Here is a 25,222-nt window from a genome sequence, read left to right as displayed (position 1 = left end):
AATTTTATTTTAACTCGTAAATTTAGGTCTTTGTTGGAGTTAATTTTGTTTAATACAGCATACGATCCAACTTCCCTCTTTTATATGTGGCTATCTCTTTGTCTCTGCACCATTTACTGAAAAGACTGTCCTTTCTTCCTTACTTCAGGAACTAATGGGCTGGGGATGTTATACAATTGCCTGGCAGGGACCAAGCCCTGGGTTTAACCACCAGGGGAGGGATACAAATGTAAGGGTTCTCAATTTTACTTCATCAGTATTCGTATCTGCGATCTCCGTTACTGTAGCTCTGTAGTAAGGCTTGGAAATGAGGATGCATGACTCCTACCCTCGCTCTTTCTCAAGATGGCTTTTGCCTATTCTGAGTCTTGCATTTCTGCATAGCTTGTCAATTTCTGCAAAAGGCAGATGAATTTCTTGCACTGAATCTGTAGATCAGTTTAAGTAAGACGGCCATCTTAATAGTAAGTCTTTCAACCTACCAACACTGGAAATCATTTGTCTTTCTTTTATTTAGTAGTATAAAGGTTTATAGCTCTTAACATGCAAGCTTTTTAACACCTTGGTGAAACTCACTGCTAATTTCACTTCGGGATCATTCTTGCTCATACACTGAAATACCACTGGCTTTTGTAAGTTGATTTTGTTTTTTTGTTTTGTTTTGTAAGTTGATTTTGTTATCTACAACTCTGTTGAACACAATGGCAAAAGTAAGCTTCCTTTTTCTCTGTCAACTATTTTGTTAGCAGCTGAGTATGGTGGCATATCCTTGTGATCCAGGCACTCAGAAGATTGAGGCAGAAGGATCCCTGTGAGGTCAAGGCCAGCCTGGACTACATAGTAATTTTAAAGTTTCCCTCAACCACATACCTGTATCAAAGTAACCACCACCACAAAAAAAAAAAAAAAAGTACTGCAAAGAGAGAGAAGAAACAGAGGGTTCTGGCAACGTTTACCCCTAGTTTCAGCTGTTCCTAAGGCTTATCTCTATTCTTGTTCATGTGCAATTTAAGACTCACTTTTTCAGAAATTCTACAAGTCAACAAATTTCTACTTTGTCTTAAGCTAGTCAAGCTAGTGTATTTCTTTTATGAACAAGATAATTTTAATATATAGGACTTAAGTAACATTCATCTATTCCCAAAAGAAAACCAGAAATGAATTACTGAAATCCAACACTCCTTCAGGATTCAAAGAGAAAGAGAGAAAGTTGAGCAAAAAATAAAAACTTTTTCAACTAGTCAACATTCTACTCCATCAACATTCCTCCTAATCCCGGGAGGAGGACAAGGACATCTGCTCTTGCCACTTTGCATTCACCACAGATCCTCCAAGAGATAATAAGGAAGGAAAGAAAAATGAAAGGCAACTAGAAAGATGAGGAAGAAGAAAAATAAAAGCATATCAAAACCTGTGGCTAGAGACCAACAAGAAATTAAAGTCTCTGCGGCCAGATTTACAACTTCCCCCTAAGGAATAAACGGGAGTTTGACATTATCGGCACCAATCTTTTCAGATTCCCATACAGAGGACCCGTCATCTCACTGGGGGGCCGTCCCCTCCTACCCACTGAGACTACCAAAACCAGGACTGCCACTACCCACCAAGGTTAGTGAGGTCATCCACACACCCTTGCCACTACTGGACTGATAACTGGCCAAGCGGCAAGACTTGCAATCTTATTGATTATAATTTGGTGAGCCTTATACCCAGCCCTTATAACTTCACTCTATAAAACTTTGTCAGAAGCCACGCATGGTGCTACACTCGGGTTACCCCAACACTCCAGAGGCCAAGGCTGGAGGCTAGTCACAAGTTCAAAGCCAGCCTGAACTATATAATCAGACCTTGTCTCAAAAACAAAAACTAAAATAATAAATAAATAAATAATAAAATACATTCTCAGAGAAGTGGGCTCATTGGGAACCCACCCATTCAGGACCCCTCCTCCTGTCTCTTAAGAGCTACTACTCCGATCGCCCACTTACATCCTTGCACTTGCCAGGCAGGCACTTAAGCCGCTAGCTAAATCCCCGGCCCTAAATTTTCCTGTTCTTAACCTTTAGAATTTATTCTATTTAGAACTCATTCTCTTTAGAATTCATTCTCTACTTTGGGGAATGTGAACTTGCAGTATCTGACATCGAGATGGTTGGGAGTTACATTTTTCTCCTGCATCAAAAGGATTCTACTGATAAAGGGAAAAGATTCACAACTGGAATAAAGTTTTACAAATCGCTTATTTAGTGAACATAATACTAGTCAAATATCCAGAATATGTAAGGAACTCTTACTATTCAACATTTAAAAGAACCCAATTTTAAAAAGACCAAGGTTTGAGCAGTCATTTCTCCAAAGAAAATACACAAACATCCAACAAGGGCACATAGAAAGATGCTTCCATCATTAAACATTTGGAAAATACATTTCAAAATCTCAACATACCACCTCACACCCAGTACAATGGCCACTAAAAAAACATGGCCGAGGATTTAGCTCGTCAGCATAAGTGCCTGCCTTGCAAGGCAGTCGTGAGTTTAATCCCCAGTATCAAAAAACAAAACAAAACAAAACATCACAAGTATTAGAAGAAACCAGGCCCTTGCTGGGCACGGTGGTGCATGCCCATAATCCCAGTACGTGGTAAGCTGTGTGGGGAGGAGTACCTTGAGCTCAAGACCAACTTGAGTCACAAAGCAAGACCCTGTCTCAAAAAAAAAGAAAGAAGAAAGAAAGGAAGGAAACAGACCCTTCATACATTGCTAGGGGAATATAAAAGCTGCGACCTCTGTGGAAACAATCTGGCGGTTCCTCAAACAGACACAGAATTACCATATGACTCAGCAATTCCATTCCTAGGGGATATATCAAAGAGAAGTGAAAACATAAAGCTGCCCAAAACTTATGCACAAATATTCACAGAGGTATTACTTCTAATAACCAAAAAGTGGAAATAACACAAAAGCTCATTAAAAAAAATGTGGGTGGGACGCACTGGCTCACACCTGTATTCCTAGTATGGGATGGGGAGAAAGAGTATCTCTCCTCAGGTTCAAGGCCATCCTGAACCCTGTAAGAACCTGTCTCAAGAACAGAACAGAACAGAACAGAACGGCGGTGTGACCATATGTTACAAGTGGTGCATACCTGTAACTACAGCATGCTTGAAGGCTGAGGCAAAGGTTACAATTCAACCCCCATCTGGGCAATTTACCAAGACACTGATTAGAAATTTTAAAAATTTATAAATGCTGGGGATGCAGTATGAAGACCCTGGGTTCAATCCCCAGTCTATGAGTGTGTGCATGGGAGACAAAGTACTACTACATGCAATAAGTGTGAGTGATCTACGAGAACGCACTAAATTAAAGAAACCAGTCATAAAAAGTCACATGTTACCTGGTTCCACTATACATGAAATGTCTACAACAGGCAAATCCACAGAGACAGAAAACGTATTAGTGACTGAATAGAGGGTAACGAAAGGGGAACGGAGACATGACCGCTAAGGGATCTGTGGGACGTAAAAATGCTCTGGAATTAAAAAGTGCTAATAGTTGAACAGCTGGTCAACCACTGGAATTGTAAAAAACACTGAAGTGGACACTTTCAAAGACTGAATTGCGGTGTTGGGAGCCAGCGCTAGTTCACCATGTGCGGTGGTCATGCGGCCTGTAGGAAAAGGCAAAGCCTGAGCTAAATTACCCCTCCCATCGAGTGAGCCAAGTTGGCGCCTGCTTCCTGCCCCCTGATTGCCCTGGCGACTTAAACAACCCGCTCTGTAAGATAGTCTGCCTAGCAACAACTGATGTTAGCCAATCAGCCCGCATCGCGCGCTTTGAACTGATTGGCCACTGTTACCCTATAAAAGTGAATGCCTCTCCCGCCACGAGAGAGAAGCAGAGAGAGAGATAGAGGAAGTCCACCGGTGAGAAAGGACTGGTGGCAGAGTAGAGGCCTCGCGCGGCCCACGCGGAGACAAATAAAGACAAGGTTGCACACCGTCAGAATCTGTCGTGTGTTCTTCCTGCCGGCCGGGAGCGACACCGACATCTGGTGGCCCGTACGGGGAACTGATCACTCCCCTCGGTGGTGTGCAACGCTCCAGCGTGGTGCTGTCGGACAGGTGAGTAGGGGATAAACCTGGGCTCTGGGTGGCGCGCACCTACAGGACTTTTAGACTCCCCTCAGGCTCACGCGTAGGTGACGGGTTCTCTAAGTCACACGCGGTAACAGCCCTCGGAGGTTGAGGATGGGTAATTTACTGAGCACAGAGGCACGGCCCTTGGTAAAGGCCCTTAGAAAGCTTTTAAAATCTAGAGACCTCAGGGTAGGTCAAAAAACATTGGAACTGTTCATAGCGGAGGTAGATAGGGTGGCTCCCTGGTTTTTACCCACAGGGCATTTAAACCTGCCGTCATGGGAGAAGTTAGGCGGGGACATCGCCTCGGCGGAATTGGGAGGCGATATTTCGCCGGCTATTCGCCCCCTGTGGGAAATGGTACATGCGTGTCTTGAAGGGGAGGGGAAGGGTTTCCCGTTGGCAGTTAGAGATGCGGAAATCATGGACGCACGCAAGGCTTTTGAGCAGGCAAAATCGGAATGCTCTCGGGAGGGGTCTATCCAGGGGGAGAAGATCCAGGAAAAGATAGAGAACACCCAAGCTCTGGAGTCCTCAAACTCAGATAGCGAGGAGGAACTAAAAGGTGGGGCAGGAAGCCGAGAGGCCCGAAACCCCTATGCCGAGTTGCGCCGCGAATTGTGTGCGTGCGCCGCCCAAGAAAAGCAAAGAGAGGAGAAAGGACCCCCGAGCGCCTCCTGGCGGGGAGGAGATAGAGAGCCATCCGCTCCACCCTGGAGTTCATTTCCAGAAGCGGTTCCCCACCGAGAGGCCGCTACAGGGGACCCCCCCTTCTCTCAGCCGGCACAGGAAGTGACGCCCTGTTCCACTCTGTCGCGACCGCCATCCTATGACGTCGCGCCGCGGGGCGGACGGTATTTTCATGGGCGGCTATGGAGGGGTGAACGATGGTTCGGAGGGGATCCACCGATGCAAGGAATAGATTACGGTCCTTATAGAGTATATCCTGTGCAAATGGCCCCGGGTCAAGGGCGCAATGTGTGGGAACCCTTTGAGATAAAACAGATCAGACAGCTTAAGAGTGCTGTCACTTCCTTCGGTCCTACTGCACCCTATACCATAGCTATGCTAGAAAACTTGTCTTCTGGGCCGCTCACCCCAGCGGACTGGACCCAGTTGGCAAAAGCATGTCTACCCTCAGGCAGCTACTTAGACTGGCGAGCATGGTACGCAGAGTTCTCTGCCGAGCAGGCTGAGAAAAACGCCGGTCGAGGAAACAGGGGCTGGGGATTTAGCTCAGCGGCATAAGCGCCTGCCTTGTAAGCAGGCAATCGCGAGTTCGATCCCTGATACCGATAAAAAAAAAAAAAAAAAAAAAACGAAAAAGACCAAAAAAAAAAAAAACAAAAAAACAAAAAGGGGGAGTAAGCCAAGGCCTGCCTCCAAAGGCGCGGTTATCTATGGCATTATTCACATACAATTTTTTAAACTTAAACAGTGAAAACTGCTCCCCAGCTATGGCACATTGTACCCCATCCCCAAAAAATAAAGGATGGGTTAAATGGAAAGATGTCCTGACGGGACAATGGATGGGCCCGGATCCGGTGGTTAGCTGGAACGGAGGCACGGTTTGTGTCTTTCCGCAGGGACTGGGACGAGAACCACTGTGGGTCCCAGAGAGGTTGACACGTGCGACAAGTCCCTCAACTGAAGATCAGGCCTGTTCCACCAGAGGCCAACCACAGACCCAACAACAAGATGAGCCCTAAAAGAACTGCAGGACAATCCCTTTTTGGGGGCCTGAAACGGCTTGCTCCCCTATGTGCTACCCTTGTTAGGCCCTCTATGCTCCTTGTTCTTGCTCCTGCTTATAGGACCATTCTTGCTCCGATGGGTTACATCATTTATTAATGGGCGCCTTGCGGCGGCCCGGCGTCAAGTACGCCTGGTTGCCCATGCGGCCCTGGCAGCAGCCCGTGATGGGCACAATGACCCCCAGGCTTACGCATGGCTCGCTCGACTGGCCTACGACCGGGTCTAGATGTGGCAGGTCTTCCGCACTCCTTCCCTATTGATGCCACATAGCAGGGTAGGTGAGTCAATGACGGGTAAGAGCGTGCCTCCCCAGCACAACTCGACCTAAGCCAGGCCCTACCCCATACTGCACGAAAGCCGCTGGATTACTAGAATCTGCCCAGATCTAGATGTCTCTCCGAGGGGATCGCACGGAGGGGCATGAGTGCATGCCTATGTGCATCCAGGTTCCGTCCAGTTCACTCCTGGCCCTGGAAAAAGGACGAGGGTCTCAAGGCCTTGGCGGACCCAGGGACGGCCGACCAGGGTCCAAGCCAAGGGCCTACGGTGGGCCTCAACACAGGGCATAAGCCTCTGCACTCAATCCAGGGCGGGCTGCGATGCGTACATTCATTCAAAATAAATAAAATAGGGGGAGATGTTGGGAGCCAGCGCTAGTTCACCATGCGCGGCGGTCATGCGGCCTGTAGGAAAAGGCAAAGCCTGAGCTAAATTACCCCTCCCATCGAGTGAGCCAAGTTGGCGCCTGCTTCCTGCCCCCTGATTGCCCTGGCGACTTAAACAACCCGCTCTGTAAGATAGTCTGCCTAGCAACAACTGATGTTAGCCAATCAGCCCGCATCGCGCGCTTTGAACTGATTGGCCACTGTTACCCTATAAAAGTGAGTGCCTCTCCCGCCACGAGAGAGAAGCACAGAAAGAGATAGAGGAAGTCCACCGGTGAGAAAGGACTGGTGGCAGAGCAGAGGCCTCGCGCGGCCCACGCGGAGACAAATAAAGACAAGGTTGCACACCGTCAGAATCTGTCGTGTGTTCTTCCTGCCGGCCGGGAGCGACACCGACATTGCGGAGAGGGTACGGTGGGGTAAGCCTGTGATCCCAGCACTCTGAAAGTTGAGGCATAAAAAATAAGGCTGGGAATCTAGCTCAAGCAAGAAATTCCTAGGACTATCAAGCGTGGTGGTGCACACATGGACTCCACTGTGAACTCTAGCCTGAACTGCACAGTGAGACCCTGTCTAAAAAATAAGTAAATAATTAATTACAACTCACAAACAAAAATCTCCAGGACAAGGTCAAGATTTGAGTCTTGATTAAAAAAAAAAAAAAACAACCCTTAAGCCATCCCGACGTTTCGGAGGACAGACTGAGTTGACAGCAGCGAAGCCACAGGAGCAACTAGATGCTGGTACTGTCTGGCTGATGTTGCAGGCCTGGGCCAGCGGTCTGAGCATCTCCTGGGAGGATGACAGGATGCAATACAGCAAATACGGGAGATCTCCTTCTGTCTTGTCTTTGAAGTCCAATATTTTTCTCACTGTTTTGCTTTGTTCTGATTGTTTTGCTTTATTCAATATTGTTTTCATTGGTTTTATTCTGTTTCGTTTTTAGTTTGATTTTGCTATATCTGATTGAATGGACAACTACTGTGAAGGTAACAAGATATACTGTGGTAGCTATTGTTGTTTTCCTAGTATGCTGCTTTGAAACTCTGTACTTATTTTGCTGCTTTGTTTTGATTGACTTTGTTTTATTTTGTTTTGCTGGATTTTACTATCTTTAAAATTAAAAATTAAAAAAAAAAAAAAAAAAAACTTTCCAGAATAGGAGATGGAGTAGGGTGCAGGAAGTAGGAATGGGACAGACCTGTAATCTCAGCTACCGGGAAGGACTACAAGTTTGGAGCCAGCCTGGACAATTTAGTGAGACCTGCACTCAAAATACTTTGTTTTAAAGTGGGGGAGGGAGCGGGGATGTAGCTCAGCAGTACAGTGGTTCCTAACAAAAGGTTTGAGCCTTAGTAGTACTCGACAAAAAAAGAAATAAATTTGACAGTGTATAAATTATACCTGATCTAAAAAGTAGGAAAGACTCTAAATAATCAAATCATAATTTCAAAGATAATATACTAAACCTCATATATTTTCCCTTACCAAAAAACCCAAACTTTCACCTGAAATCTATTTATTCTCATTTTATACATATAATAATTTGTACAAATCAGAGTTATAGAACTGTGTTGTATAGGTTGAAAGTTCACTGAGGATCAAAAGGTTAATATTTAGGGAAAATTGTACTGATATGGCAACAAGTATACTGACAGTGAAGGTTAAATAGAAGAAAAGAACTTGTTAGTACAGCCTGAAGTCATTTGGTATGGGTGAACTATACACTTACATTTTAGTATGTTATATATTTACAAATATATATATAGCAAGGTCAATTTATATACTTCACCACAGACACATAATTTCTTATTTATTACTGTCATCATGCCAATCACTTTTCTAAGTACTAAACATTTTAGCTACTTGCTGGAATTTAGCTCAGAGGTATAAGCGCCTTCCTTGCAAGTGCACAGTCCTGAGTTTGATCCCATGTACTGATTTAAAAAAAAAAAAAAGCAGTACCCATTTTAGCTACTTTTTTTTTTAACTTTTTAACCGGTACCAGGGATTGAACTCACAACTGCACGTTTGCAAGGCAGGTGCTTATGCCACTGAGCTAAATCCCCAGCCCCTTAGCTACTCATTTAAAAAATCTGACAATCCTAAAAGCATTACTATCACCTCATTGTACAGACAAGGAAACAGAAATCACACAGTCCACCTTCGAATTTGGCAGCTGGCTTCACAATCCATCTGCTTAACCAATATACTAGACTGCTTCTCTGTGATGAACCATCAGTCATAAAAAAGAAAACGCAGGATGACCTAAACATGATATTCAGTCTGGAGATCACAGCAAGATCCCTCTCAAATGTTCTTATAAAACTGTTCTATGGAAGCTTGCAGCTAGCAATCAGGAAAAGAAGGATTTCTCAAAGCTAGCAAGGCAGCATGAGAAATCAATCCAGCAGTTGCTAGATGACACAAAGAAGAATAAACTTATGGTTAACTGGAGTCAATAAACAAGCAGGAGATACCACAGATGACATTAAAAAACTGCAGACATCATGACACAAACGTTTCTGATTGAGAAAAAGAATATGACATACAGATTAATGAGGCATACAAACTTTAATTAGCAATGATTTTTTAAAAAAATCTACAGCCAAGCATATCATAATCAAGATTCCAGAAATTCAACACAAAAATAGAATCCTAAAAGCTGTTAGAGAAGAGACAAATCACCTATAAAGGAAAGCCCATAAGAATCACAGCTGACTTCTTAGTACAAACTCTCAAGTCAAGGAAAGCTTGGAGTGAAGTACTTCAAGTTCTGAAAGAAAACAACTTTCAATCCAGATTGATGTATCCCACAAAACTATCTTTCAGAATTGATGGAGAAATGAGATACTTCCATAACAAAAAACACCTGAAGAAAATTATGACCACCAAATGAGCACTCCATAATGCTCTGAAGGACATTCTAGAAAGAGATGATAAGAATTATACCTCCATGAACTCCAACAGAAGGAATCTTCAGGGAAGACAAACAATTGGGGTGGTGGTGGGGGGACACCCAACAACAGGAAAATAACATGAGAAGGGTTAAGTCAATACATTTCACTTATAACCATCAATGTTAATGGTCTTAATTCACCCATCAAAAGACACAGACTGCCAGAATGGATCGAGAAGCAAGATTCAACAATATGCTGCATACAAGAAACACATTTAATTCAAAAAGAAATTCATAGACTGAAAGTCCAAGGATAAAAAATACTCCATAAAACAGGAATCCAGAAAAAAACAGAGGTAGTTATTCCATTTGCAAACAAAGTGAATTTCAAGCTAAGAGTGATTAACAGAGATAAAGAAGGTCACTTACATTCTCAGAGAGGGAACAATCCAAGAGAAAGAGATAACAATCATAATTATATATGCAACAAATACCAGTGTACCCAACTATATATAAAACAATTACTGATGGACCTGAAAAATGAAATAAGCCCCACTGTAATTCTACTGGGAGACCTCAATACTCTGTCACAAAAAGACAGATCAATTAGACAAAAAATCAATAATGAAACAGTAGAACTAAATCAAACTTTTAAACAAATGGATTTAGTAGATGTCTAGAGTGTTCCACGCTATTACACCGGAATACACTTTCTTGTTAGCTGCACATAGACATTCTCCAAAATAGTCCATATACTGCTCATAGGATATGCTTAAGTAAAAGCTAGGAACTGAAATTATCCCGTGCAGGGTACCAGATCACAGTGCCATGAAATTGGAAACCTATGACAAAAGAAATCACAAGAACTTCATTAACATGTGAAAATTAAATAGCATCCTAATGAATAACCAATGGGTCAATAGACAAAATTAAAGAAGAAGTTAGCCATTTTTTACAGATGAATGATAACAATACAACATACTGGAATTTGTGGGACACAATGAAAGCAGTTTTAAAGGAAAATTTATAGCAGTCAATATCCATAACAGGAAACCAGACCAAACACACAGAAACAACTTCATGTTGAACCTCAAACTTCTAGAAAAAGAAGAGCAGGCTAAGCCAAAAGCTCACATGAGGGAGGAAATTATAAAGAGCAGAACAGAAATTAACACACTGGAGACTAAAAAAATTACAAAGGATCAATGAATCGAAGAGTTGGTTCTTTGAAAGATTAAATAAAATTGACAAACTCTTAGCCAACCTTATCAGAAAAAAAGGAAAGGAAAGACTCAAATCCATGCAATTAGGAATGAAAAGGGTGAAATCACATCAGACCCTGTAGAAACTCAGAAAATCACCTATATGCACTTTGAGAACTTGTATTCTAGTAAGATAGAAAATACCAAAGACATGGACAAATTCCTAGATACAAGTGAATCACCAAAGCTGAATCAACAAAATATAAAAATCCTAAATAAATCAACATCAATGAAATAAAAGATGTAATTAAAAACCTACCAACAAAGAAAGCCCAGGCCCTGACCGATTCACTGCTGAATTCTACAAGAAATTCAGGGAGGACATACCACCACTACTTCTTAAACTCTTTAATAAAACTGAAAGGGAAGCAATACTCCCAAATTCGAAGCAAGCACTACTCTGATACCAAAACCAGAGCGGGACCCAACTAACAAAGAGAATTACAGGCCAATCTTCCTAATGAACATTGATGCAAAAATCCTCAATAAGATACTGGCAAACAGACTGCAGCAAATCATCAAGGAGATTATACACCACAATCAAAAGCAGTTCATCCCAGGGAAAAAAGGATGGTTCAACATATGTAAATCCATAAATATAATACTCCATATTAACAGAACCAAAGAAAAAATCGTATCATCATCTCAATAGATGCAGAAAAGGCTTTTGATAAAGTCAAATGCCCATTCATGACAAAAACCCTACAGAAAACTAGAATAGATGGTCTTTATCTAGTCTGATAAAAGCCATGTATGATGAACCAACTGTTAAGTCATACTAAATGGACAAAAACTGAAAACTATCACTTTAAAATCAGGAAAAAGCTTAGGACATTCACTGTCTCCACCCTTATTCAACACAGTCCTGAAAACTTTAGCTGAAGCCATTAGACGAGAAACAAATAAAGAAATAAAGATAAGAAAGGATAGGGGCTGGGGACTTAGCTCAGCGGCATAAGCACCTGCCTTGCAAGCATGTGGTCATGAGTTTGATCACCGGTACCGATTAAAAAAAAAAAAAGATAAGAAAGGATGAAATTAAACAATCATTATTTGTAGATGACATGATATTCTACTTAGAAGACCCCCAAAAAACCCACCAAAAAACTACTAGATTTAATAAGCAAATTCAGTAATGTAGCTGGATACAAAATCAACACTCAAAAAAGCCTTCTTGTACACAAGTAACAAACTCACTAAAGAAAAACCAGGGAAATAACTCCTTTTACAACACCATCCCAAAAAAAGGAAATACCAAGCCGAGGAGTTAGCTCAGCAGCGTAAGGGCCTGCTTGGTAAATGTGAGGTCAGGAGTTCAATCTCCAGTACCAAAAAAACAAACAAAAACCCAGAAATACTTATGAATCAATCTAACAAAGGATGTAACACACTTCTACATTGAAAACTATACTAGTCTGAAAAAGGAGATTGAAGAGGATATTAGAAAATGGAGAGAGAATCCCATGCTCTTGGATAGGAAGAACCAATATTTCCAAAACTGTTATACAGACTCAATGTATTTCCAATCAAATTCCGATGGCACACCTCACCGAATTAGAGAAAACAATTCTAAAGTTCATCTGGAACAAGAAGAGAGCTGGAATAGCAAAGGCTAATCCTGGGCAACCAAGACAAGGCCAAGGCATCACAATCCCTGACTTGAAATTATACTCTAAAGCTACTGTGATAAAAACAGTGTGGTACTGGCAAAAAAAAAAAAAAAAAAACCTCAGAGATCACTGAACAGTTAAGAGAAGATGCAGAAACAACTCCAGACACACTAAACTACCTTATCTTTGACAAAGGTGCCAAATACATTCACTGAAAGAAAGTCTCTACAAAGAATGGTGCTGGAAAAACTGGCTCTAAACATGCTAAAGATTAAAACTGGACCGTATCTCTTTCACCAGGCACTAAGCTAAAATAAGAATGGATCAAAGATCTTAATATTAAAAACAGAAACATTAAATCTGCTGGAAGACAGAGTAGGTAAAACTCTTGAAGACAGGTGTAGGCAAAGACTTTATGAACAAAACCCCCATTGCTCTCGCAAAGAATCAACAAATGGGTTCTCACCCTACTGAAAAGCTTTTGCACAGTAAGAGAAACCACCACAGAGTGAAGAGAAAACCCACAGGATGGGAGAAAATATTTGCCAGCTGTACCTCAGACAAAGGATTACTACCGAGAACATATAAAGAATTCAAAAAAATCAGTCATCCCAGATTTAAAGACTCAATCCAAAATTGGGCATCTGAGAACACACACTTCTCAGATGAAGAAATACAAACAGGGCTGGAGGTTTACTCAGCAGCATAAGCGCCTGCCTTGCAAGCAGGCAGTTGTGAGTTTGATCCCCGGTACCGATAAAAAAGAAAAAGACAAAAAAAAAAAAAAAAAAAAAAGAAATACAAACAGCAAATAAGTTAACGAAAAAAATGTTCAACATCACTGGTCATTTGAGAGATGCAAATTAAAACAACACTGAGATTCCACTTCACCCCAGAAACAATGGTTTTCATCAAGAAATCAACTAATACCAAACGCTGGAGGAGCTGTGGAGAAAAAGGGACCCTTCTGCATTGTTCGTGGGAATGCAGACTGGAGCAACTACTCTGGAAATCAGAGATTCCTCAAAAAATGAGGATTGGAGGTTCCATTTGACCCAGCTATTCCCCTTCTGGGTATCTTCCCAAAAAAATTTAAAGCATCCTACCAAAGCAATATATGTGCAACCATGGCTATAGAAGCACAATTTGTAATAGATCCTGGAAACAACCTAAATGGTCATCCACGGAGGAATGGATAAAAAAGATGTGGCAACTTTATACAATGCAGTACTACAGAGTCATAAAGAATGATAGCTAAATGGATGCAACTTGAGATCATTAGTGAAATAAATAAGACACACATGTAAATATCATATTGTCTCACTAGTGTGAGAAGCAGAAAGTAACATATGTATATGTAGATATAATATTTATGTATATATATAAAAAGTAGTAAAAGATAGTTATGCTACTGATTTCTCTGAGTTCAATTAACAGTAAGATTTGTGCTGGTATTGCTCGCACAATTGAATGTAGGTGTCCTGTGCTCTGGGTGAATGATTTGAGGATGACAATGTGCAATATATGTACCACTGTTGCCTGCCCCCATTGACATGTTTTGAAATTTTTAGGTTTTTTTTTTCCTTGAAATAAAATTGATTTGGGGGGAAAAAAACATTCTTTGGTTAGGAGAGAGGGAAGAAAAACAAATCATACCACGTACAGAAATAAATTCTCAGGGCTGGGGATTTAGCTCAGTGGCATAAGCGCCTGCCTGGCAAGCACAAGGTTGTGAGTTCGATTCCCGGTACTGCAAAAAAAAAAAAAAAAGAAAGAAAGAAAGAAATTCTCTATGATGAATGTGATCACTATGTATCTAAAATGTACCAACAAAAAAAAGTACCAACAAAATTTAATGTACAATAAAAATAAATTAATGTGTTCTATGCCAGCCCATCTGTCACCTGGAGGAAATCTGGAGATTGAAGACCTGCCCTTTCAAATCTGACTCCAACCTGTATTTCCATTTATCCATCTCCTGCAATGCTAACCCAAACCAAACTTCCAATGTTCCCTGCACAACACAGCCTACATCTTCATGCCCTGTGTTAAAGGCCATTCCTTGAATTCTCTTCCTAGAAAATTCCGACTTGCCCTTCAAACTCTAGTTCGCCTATGCCCCCTTCTGATTCCACCACACCACGTCGTGTTCTCACATTGTGTGCACATCTCTATTAAAGCTTTGTGGTATTAAACTGAGTTTGAATGGGCCACTCTCCTTTCATCTTCCATTTTTCAAACTCTGCAATATCAATCCACTCCCCTCAAGGAGGTGGAATACAGTACAAAATGATAGTTACAAGTACAGTCAAGATTGCTTTCCTTTTTCCTCCTTCCATTTTTCTGTTTTCCTTTTTTGTAATACTGGGATCGAATCCAAGGTCTCACACATGCTTGGGAAGCATTCTCCCAACTGAGCCATTCTCCCAGTCATCAAGATTCCATTTTAAGAAAAGTCATAAACTTTTGAATTTCATAGAAATAAAGCTCATCTGCATATAAACCAGAAATCACAAAGGTTCCTACAGATTAAATTTAGTCACCAGGAATACTTTCAGGAAAACACTGATATTACGAACTTTAAACCTGAAGAATTTGTTTCAGTAAAGATAGTACCAGTAATGACACAGAAAAAAAATTTTGAGAGAATTTTAAATTAAGATAGAGGTAGATGACAGGCAAGGTGCACACACCTGTAATCCCAGCACTCGGGAGGCTGAGGCAAGAAAGAGACTGCTGCGACTTAAAGGTCAGCCTGGGCTACAAAGTGAGTTCAAGGCCAGCCTGAATTACACAGTGAGACCCTGTCTCAAAAAGAGAAAAAAGGAAAAAACAAAACAAAATACCTAACGATGCCAAAATCTAAACCGACAGAGTCAAAGGAATAACAGATTACAAGGACACCACTTAGCACGTTATTGCTTGAGCTGAAGACAATAACCTATGCCACCTAATTCAAGTCACTCCTCAAGACCAAGTCACTCAGTAAGAAATCCTGCAATCTATATATAATTACTTGTCCTGGATGAGTACTTATCTCCAACTAGAAAAAAAAATATAATCACACCCATGTTACTGTATTAAAGGCTGTTCCTTATTTTTCCCCAGTATGTAACTGATAACAACCAAATTAATACCATATAAAATAGCCCAGTTTTTAGTATTCAGTTGATACAAAAAAATGTGTGATCCCTCAAATGTTTACTGAATTAACTGCATTTGCTTCTACTATTCTAGTTTTAAAATTACTCTTGCCTATTAAGGAAATGTCATTTCGCTTTACTTACAAAACAAAAACAGTAGTCAAGCACACCATGGTGCCACACACCTGCAATCCCTGCACCCAGGGAGGCTGAGATGGGGTGGGGGTGTATCTTAACATGGAGCCCAACCTGAGTGAGTTAGCAAGACCCTGTCTCAAAACCACGACGAGGGGTAAAAAAATGAACCAAAACAACATGGCAGCTTGTGAGCCCTGGTTTTAATCTCCAGTGACACCCCTCCGCTGTTGGTTATCTAAACTACCAGCCTTTTTCCCTATTATCCCATATTTGTTTATAATTTATTTGTTTATAATTTAATCTGCAAAGACGCTTCTGTTAAATGAGACCTATTATTTACTCCCAATCTCAGTTTACCCTAAACTGTCTTTTTTTCAAGCTCTCAACATCTTTCATGCTCCAAAGGTTCTCCTGCCTGAAACTTTTCCTCCCGCAGTGGTACTGACAAAGGAACCTAGGACTCCACAGTGAGCTACATTACAGTCCTTTTTTATATTTTATTTTGAGACAGGATCTCCCTAAATTGCTGAGTTGCCCAGGTTGTGCTCAAACTTGGTGATCCTCCTGTTTCAGCCTCCCAGAACACTGGGATTGCAGGTGTGTACCACTGCACCCAGCTTGACTACAATCATTTTCATGGCTGACTGGTTTTTCAGAGGTAAATGAATGTATCAACGATGGTTTAACATGCTCCTAGATAACTTTTTATATAAATCACACCTTTAAACCAAATCTCAACTCTCCATTCCTGCTAACATACAATTCAATCTAGGCCAGGTGTGGCGGCACACACCTGTAATCCCAGCATTTGGCAGGCTGAGGCAGGAGGATTACCATGAGTTTGAGGCCAGCCTGGACTACACAGTGAGTTCAAGGCCAGCCTGAGCTATGTAGCAAGACCCTGTCTTAAAAATACAAAGCAAACAAACAAAAAAACAATCCAACCCAACTGTTTCTATGTACTACTCATTCAGACAGTCACAGACCTGAATTAATATTTGTGTAGTATTTCTCCATTACCTAGGCTGAGAATTCTCTTCATACATTCTTTCTTTTCCCTCCTTGAAAAGGCTTATGGTCTGTTTAGTTTTCTTCATCAAATTTTCCATGAACACCCTGAAATACTCATTTTCTCCAAGCGTCTCCATCTTCCCCTCGTATCTTGACAAGATAGTACGAAGATGTTGGTAGGTGTCGGGCAACAGGTCTAAAATATAAGGCGGACTATTCTTTAGCGCCAGCTTTGGGTTCTGACACAACCGCACCACCTGCAACAAATGGAAAAGAAGGTATATTATTTGGAGGCTCTTAAGGACAATCTCCTCTTTAAATTAAAAAAAAAAGTTATGACATTTTTCTGCAGAAACAGAAAAATACATGAGAATGTAAGAAACAAGCCATAACCCACAGCCCACAAGCAGTCACTACGTGTTCAGCGGTCGGTCCCCTTACAACTCTGAATGGCTGGGAGTACAGCTGAGCTATCAAGCGCTTGCCTACCCAGGAGACACAGGCTCAAGCCCAGCAGGGAGGGGAGGGATGACAAGAGCAACAAAGCTTCATGAAAGGTAGCAATGGAGACACTCAAGAGGCTAAAAATAACTATCGCGGCAGGCAGGGGTCCCCACAGACATCTGAAATATACTAGATGAAATGAAATATGGCAAGATACTTTCATACATGGCTGGCTTCACAATAAAGAAAATTCCCAGACACAGAAATAAAGTAGATGGCTGGCTGCCTCTGAAGTTAAATCTGTTGTCGAAGGGTTTGGGGTTTTAACAATCACTATGCCAGAGAGAGATTTCCAAGAAGACGGCAGAGTAGTAAGCAACAAATCAACCTCTGCATTCCAAATATTGGAATACAGACACTGCAGAGTAACAACTTGAGGGAGGAGGAAGGAGAGAGGTGGATCCCTGAGACCCAGCAAAGAGCTGAAGGGAAAATTAGAGCCTACAGAGAAACCGGAGAGACAGACCACAACACAGCCAGAGAAAGGGGGCAACCTGCACTTTCTCCCTGGCTAGTGGCCTGAGAAGGGAAGACGGAATCCAAAGACAGTAACAGCGGCAACTCCAGAAGGCTTGGGGAGCAATGGAAGCACTCGCCGTGCACTACAGCAGCAGGGGGGCGACCCCAGTCCAGGCCACGACGGCATCCTAAGAGGGTGCTTGGTCAGATGCCATTTGAGGGAGGGGCCAACTGTGCCCCGGACTCAGAGCAGCCACAGATCAGCTTTATCTCAGGGTTCTCCCGTGCTAAACGGACACCAGTGACTGGGTGAAGGGCACCGAGGGACGGATACGCATGGTCAGGGATACGCAGGCAGGCCCACAAGAGACTCTGAGTGTTATCTTCCATGGATTTTGAAAGTTCCAGAACACCACACCCTGTCCTACCACCATCTGTGCTCGCTGGTACCACTGAGCACAGATCTGAGCTCTGACCGTCTCCTTCAGAAACACATCTCTCTCTCTCTCTCTCTCTCTCTCTCTCTCTCTCTCTCTCTCTCTCTCTCTGTGAGAAGGAACACTTTATAGTCTTGTTTTGTTTTGTTCTGTCCCTGGTTTTGTTTTTCACTCCCTCCTGCCTTCTTCACCAGTTTCCTCAAGCTTAGGTAATCCTCTGTCCTTCAACCTCGCTTTCAACTTCTTTTGCTTCTATTTTTTTTTTTTTGTTTTGTTTTGTTTTGTTTTTTTGAGACAGGGTCTCGTTATGCAGTTCAGGCTGGTCTTGAACTTGCAATGATCCTCCTGTCTCAGTCTCCCAAGTATTGGGATTAAGGAGTACACCACCACGCTCGATTCTGCTTCTTTTATTTTTCTATTTTTTCTTCTATTAATTTTCTCATCTTATGGTAAAATTACTCTACTGAATGGAATCTACTGTATGTAATTTTCTGATATGTCTTAAACCTTGTTATATAACTATAAATCTTGTACTTACAGCTAAAAGTAGCAAATTACTAGCTTTCATAGCTTGTCACTTCCCAATCTATGTTTGATGCTATTGTTATTGCTGACTGTACTACTTCAGCCAAGTTGCTGTGATCAACTGGTCTTCTTTGTATGCCAAAACAATGCTACAATTCTGCAGTTGAGTACCAAAGAACTGCATGCTAGGACAAACAGGGTGCAACCTCTCATTCCTAATAAACAGAAGAGACAGATGCTGGGACAGACTCAAAGGCCAAGAGCTAGCTATGCCTCGAGGACATTTCTGTAAAAGAATCTAGAGCTAGGTCACAATGCTAGTAATAAAGCTACCTACCACAAACAATTTGTAAACATCAACGCAGGAAAAAAAAAATTTTTAAAGTGAGAAAGCAAAGAAGCAAGATGCAACCCCAGACCCTCCAGCTCAGCCATGGCAAATCCAGGGGCACTGAGAGGAGAAATCAAAAGCCACCCAGCAGAACTTTCAGCAGCAAAACTAGTAAGGCAGACGAAAGACTCTAGAAAAAAACAAATAATTTCACAGACAAAGGAGACAATGACCACAGTGAAGGACATGGCTATGAACCTAGAGCAGATACAGATTTTAAAAACAAAAAAGCAGAAGTGCTTAGAAAGTGATTAAAATCATGAGTGTCCAACATAGGAAAGAACTGCATTTCACAAGACAGACTCAAACAGATATCCAGGAAACTAAAAAATATACACAGCACAGTTAATCAATGTGTGAAGACAGAATACCAGATCTAGAAGACAGGGTTGGGGTCAGCCAAACAGCAAAAGAAAAATTTCTTAAAAATACCAAGGGAGAGGCTGGGGATTTAGCTCAGCAGCATAAGCACCTGCTTTGCAAGCCCAGGGTTGTGAGTTTGATCCCCGGTACCAAAAAAAAAAAAAAAAAAACCAAGGACCACAAAAAATCAATCCCACAGCTAATACATGACGCAAAGAAGAACATAAAATTAGTTGGAGTCAATGAAAAAATCAGAAGATAGCACAAAGGACATTTAAAAGCCTGTCCATAGAAGTAATAGCAAGATAATAATAATAATAATAATTTAAAAAAGAAGTAATAGCAGAAAAGCCAGGGATATATATAGCTCAGCAACACAAGCACCTGCCTGACAAGTGAGAGGTCATGAGTTCAATCCGCAGTACCAAAAAAAAAAGTCATAGTAGAAAACTTCCCAAGCATGAAGAATTTCACACAGAGATGAGTAAGACACACAGAACTCCAACTAGCTATGAGCAGAAAAAGAACTATATAAGTATTCCAGAAATTCAACACTAGAGCAGAATATCAAAAGCTGTTAAAAGAAACAAATCACCAATATAGGAAAGCCCATCAGATTCACAACAGACTTTTCAACCTAAACCATTAAGTCAAGGAGAGCTTGAAGTATTTCAAGTTCTAAAAGAAAATAATCTTCAACCCAGATTGATGAACCCAAAAAACTTATCTTTCAATATTGATGGAGAAGTTGGGGCTGGGGATTTAGCTCAGTGGCATAAGCACCTGCCTTGCAAGCAGGCAGTCGTGAGTTCGATCCCCAGTACCGATAAAAAGGAAAAAGACCAAAAAAAAAAAAAAAAATATATATATATATATATATATATATATATTGATGGAGAAGTGAGGCAGGCACTTCCATGATATTAAAAAAAAAAAAAACATTCATGAAGAAATTCATGACCACCAAACCAGCACTTTTTGAAGGATATTCTAGGAAAAGACAATCAAGACAACAATTCCAAGAATTCCAGTAGAATGGACCCACCAGGCAATGCAAGCAATTAAATAAAAGCAAAAAGAAAGGAATCAAAAGTAATACATTGACAAGGACAAGTCAATATCTTTTAGTTATACCCATCAATGAAAGTCATCAACTGAATGAATTAATTCAATTCACCAATTAAAGGAAACAGATTAGCAGAATGGATCAAGAAACAAGATCCAATCATATGCTGCACACGAGGAACACATTTAACTCAAAAAGAAATAACTGCAAGCCAAAGGATGGAAAACAACCCTTCATGCAACGAGAAGCAGGAAAAAATCAGGGGTAGTCGTCCTATTTGCAGACAAAGTGGGTTTCAAGCCAAGACTCAACAGAAGACACAAGAAGGTCCTGACATTTGTTAACACACTAAGAGAAGAGATAACAATCATAAATATATATGCACCAAATATTGGCAATCCAACTACATAAAACAATAACAGATATGAAAAATCAGGTAAGTACTATATAGTTACGATATGGGACTTCAATACTCCACTGTTACAAATGGATCAACCAGACCCCCGAAATCAAAGAAATATCAGAGGTCAATTAAACCTTTGAACAAATAGACTTGGCAGATAGCGACAGAGTATTCCACACAGCAACAACAGTATACACATTCTTCTCAGCAGCACATGGGACTGCCTCCAAGAGACCTCATACTGTGCTGGCAGTGATGCTGCATGCCTATAATCCAGTATTCAGGAGGGTGCTGATGCAGGAGGATCACCATGAGTTTGATGAGAGCCTGGGCTACTTAGCAAGACCCTATCTCAAAAAAAAACACAAAAAAACACAAAAAACCAGACCACACACTGACTCCCAGAACATGCTTAAGTAAATGCAAAGTAAACAAAATTATTCCATGCGTGCATATTATCAGGTCATAGTGCAATGAAATTGGAAATCAATGCCTTAAAAGAGAACACAAAAACTACAGAAACACATGGAAATTAAGTAACACTTCCTGAACAATCAATGGATCACAGATGAAATTCGACATTTTTTACAATTAAGCACTACTGCCATTACAGTATGAGATACAATGAAAGCAGTCCTGCAAGGAAAATTTATGAAAGAGTATTGGCCCAGACAGGACACCGTAGCCCATGAAGCCTCAAGCGGAACCAAGGAGCTCCTATCTCCCCAACCCCCAGTAATTTACCTATGGCATTATCTTCCCCACCCTTAGGAATTTGCCCCTAGCGCCAAACCAGTGCCAATGAAATACCTGTGCATCTCTAATGGCCCTAGGGCACCACCTTAAGCTTAGGCTACTTATATTACGCCCCCCCCCCACATGTCTGCCAGAGAGAAAGCCAGACTCCAGCGGTGGGGGGGGGGGGGGTTCTCTCTCGGCGTTCTCAGAATAAAGGCCTCTTTCGTTTTATACTTCTCATCTTTTGGACGCACTATATAATCTTATCAATTTATAGTGGTGAATTACCAAATCAGAAAAGCAAGCATAAAATTCATATGGAAATGAGATACAGAATAGCAAAATTAATTTGGGGCAAGAAGAGCAAGGCACCACAATGCTCTATTTGAGGTTACAATACAAAGCTACAGTGACAGAAGCAGCATGGTACTGACAAGAAAACAGACCCAACAATCAACAAAACAGAAGACACAGAAACAACTCCCAAGCACACCCACGCAGCTAACTTACCTTTCACAAAGGACCCAAACACCTTCACTAGAATAAAGATAGCCTCTTTAATAATGGTGCTGGAAAAACTGGCTTTCCACACCCCGAACACTGAACTTAGATTCCTATCCCTTACCGCACACTAAGCTGAAACTGATATGGATCAAAGATCCAAATATAAAAACAGAAACAACTTGCTCAAAGAATAGGTTAAACTCTTGAAGACACTAGTATAGCTAAAGACTTTATGAACAAAACCTCAATCACACAAGAAATATTACAAAAAGAACCGACAACTGGGATCACATCAAATTAAAAAGCTTTTGTACAGCAAAAGAAAGTACCAGCTAACCGAGGATATAGCTCAGCAGCACAGGGTCTGCCTGGTAAGCACGAAGTCCTGAGTTTAATTCCTGAAACCCCCCTCCCCCAAAATGAAAACCTAGCTGAGTGAAGAAACAACCTATAGAATGGGGAAAATTTTTACCAGCTACTCCTTCTCAAAGAACTAGCATCTGGAGTATGTAGAGAACTCAAAATCAGATGCTCCCAAATTTAAAGACCAAATCCAAAGATGGGCACTTGAAATGAATAGACATGTCTCAGATGAAGAAGTGCAACAGCAAATAAATATATGAAAAAATGCTCAACATTACTGGTCATTCAAGAAATGCAAATTAGAACATTGATATTTCATCTCATTCTAGAAATAATAACTACCATCAAGAAAGTAACCAATAACAAATGCTGGCAAGTTGTGGGAGGAAAAAACAAGTGTGGGAGGAAAAAAAGAACCCTTCTCCATTACTGGTGGGAGTGTGAACTGATACAACCAATATAAATCAGTATGAAGATTCCTCAAAAAGACTAAAACTACAAGACCCAGGTGTTCCCCTTCTAAGTATCCTCTTGAAAGAGTTAATATCACAACCTGGTCGTCTTGGGCAGTTAGCAAGACCCTGTCTCAAAATAAAAAGTAATACAAGGGCTGGGGGTGCGGCTCAGTGCAAAGGTCCTAAATTCAGTATCTAGTACTGCAAAATAAATAAAGGTTTCTTTTATCGGTTTTCTTAGCAATGTTACTATGATGCGTTAAATATGGTTTGTTTATATTTTTTCCAGCCTGGTGCTTACCGAGGATCAATTTTATTTATTTTTTGCTTTGTTTATTCTTAATTTTTGACTTGATTTTCACTAGCTTTGGGAAAATCTCAACCAATTTCTCATCAAATATTGCTTCTCCGCCGCTTACTTTTTCCTCTTCTGAAGTTCAACTGCCTAAAATGCCTAAGGCATGTGTACCAGACTCTGGGTCCCTGCATTCCTCAGTATTCTCCGTCCTTTTGTCTCTCGATGCCTCAGTATGAATTATTTTTCCTGACTTACCTTCTGTTTCACGAGTTCTCTCTTCAGCTGTATCTATGCTACTAACCCCATCTACTGACTCGATGATCAATTCTTTAGTTCTAGAATTTCTACTTTATTTTCCTATTTCAAATCTGTTACAATAATCAACCGCATCTTTAATTTTAATGCACTAATCAAAGACATACTTTAAGTCCATGACTGATAACAAATATTTGTATCCTGTGTGTCTTTGTTCCTATTGTCCCTTGGAGCTGTCAGTTGCATCTTGTCTTTTTATATTCCTGTTTTTGTTTTTGTTTTGAGACAGGGTCTCACCATGTAATCCAGGCTGGCTGGACTCCCTGTGATCCTTTTCACCTTCAGTCTCCCAAGCGTTGGGATTACACGTACACACTACCACACCCGGCTCTCCTCATTATCTTTGAATGGTAGGTATTTTTTATAAAAATTATACACAGTCTTGGACTATGAATGCTGCTACTCAAAAAGGTTTTACTTTTTGTCTCCAGCAAATGCACATGCTGGGGATCCTGGACATCTCATATTATTTTAAGCCAATCCAGCTGAAATGATTCGAGGCCAGCCTTCCTCTCCCTCTGCAACCCAGTCTACTTCTGTTCTTCCTACTCCCAGGACCATTTGTGTCGGCAGGCTTCAATTTCAATGTTTTTCCCCACACAAATATTTTTAAAAATTCATCTTGGCTCTTAGCTATCACTACCAGAATTGAAAGTAAAACAGTCTCAAAAACAGAGCTTCGCCTCTCTGATGGCTTCACTCATCCCGCAGAACCCAGCTTCCGTCTTTCTCACGGCCATCCATATCTTTTAGCTTTTTAGTGGTCCAGGGTATACCTGATTTTAAACAACTTACCCTAACACTGGCGGAAGCAGACGTGTGACGTTCTCCTACTTTGTCTTAATCAATAGCTGGGCAGGGTACTGCTAAGTGTTAGGGCATTTGCCTATTATGGGCAAGGCCTTAGGTTCAATGCCCAGCATTGCAAACACAAAACAAAAGGTTTCTTCCGTCTGCAAAAGTTCATTATAAACTCTTATCAAATGTTCAAATGGTCCCATTCTACGCATACAGTGTAATTTAACTATCCTCACGTCTGTGTTTCAATGCTTATGTTGTTTTCAAGTATTCACTACTTCACTATCCTTGTGAGGAGCAGGCTTGGGCAATTTCACTTTTCTGTATCAGAATGTTTACTTAGAATAGATTCCTCAGAAGTAGAATTTTAGGTTCATCTAACACAACTACAAAATTTCCTCTTAGCTAATCAAGGGTTCTTCAAATGACAAGGCAGTATGAAAACATATGAACTGGGTATTTCCTCTCTGTCTCTCTCCCCTCTCCCCCACCTCCCAATTCCAGGAATTAGACCCAGTGCACACAAGGCTGGCACTCCACCATGGATCTTTCTTATTTTGAAAAACGGTACTAATTAAGGGCTTAAACCTCCCATCCTCCTCTGTCTGCCTCCTAGAGTGTGGCATTACAGGGGTGGACTATATGATGTGTCCAGCTTGCACATTATTTCTTAGGCTCTTAAAAACAGCCCTATATAAGCCTAGGAAATAAAGACAAGCTGAATCAACAAAGCATTCAATACATGAATATTTTAACAGTATTTTAGGAAGTTGCTCATCCTATGAAGTGTTCAGGCCAAATGGGAACCACTTAGCCAAGGAAAAAGGCTTCACCTTAAAAAAAAAAAAAAAAAAAACTGTATTCTAAGTACAACAGAGTTAAGAATTCATATTAATAAAACAAATACAGACAACTCCCAGCTGATAAGCATTTATCTCAAAACTTCATTTGTAAAGTCAGATGTTATATTTATTTTTTG

The 25,222-nt window shown here is 41.0% G+C and overlaps 1 protein-coding gene across 3 annotated transcripts in view; it reads right to left on the bottom strand.

Annotated features, from left to right (window-relative positions):
• Cbl (Cbl proto-oncogene) overlaps nt 1-25,222 on the bottom strand; it is a 99,042-nt gene that overhangs the window by 50,046 nt on the left and 23,774 nt on the right. For 2 of the 3 annotated variants that reach the window (XM_063255915.1, XM_063255914.1), the window contains exon 2: nt 16,634-16,881. In XM_063255915.1, the coding sequence (XP_063111985.1) occupies nt 16,634-16,881 (248 nt within the window). Of the gene's footprint in view, nt 1-16,599; nt 16,882-25,222 lie in introns of those variants that run through there. The other variant, XM_063255916.1, reaches the window with a different exon arrangement.

The sequence above is a fragment of the Cavia porcellus genome, unplaced genomic scaffold (genome assembly GCF_034190915.1).
Source record: "Cavia porcellus strain 051 isolate PalLab524CR breed Dunkin Hartley unplaced genomic scaffold, mCavPor4.1 scaffold_9, whole genome shotgun sequence".
In the NCBI taxonomy this organism is placed as follows: domain Eukaryota; kingdom Metazoa; phylum Chordata; class Mammalia; order Rodentia; family Caviidae; genus Cavia; species Cavia porcellus.
Note: the sequence above shows the minus strand (reverse complement) of the source record. Positions and strands in the feature narration are given on the sequence as shown.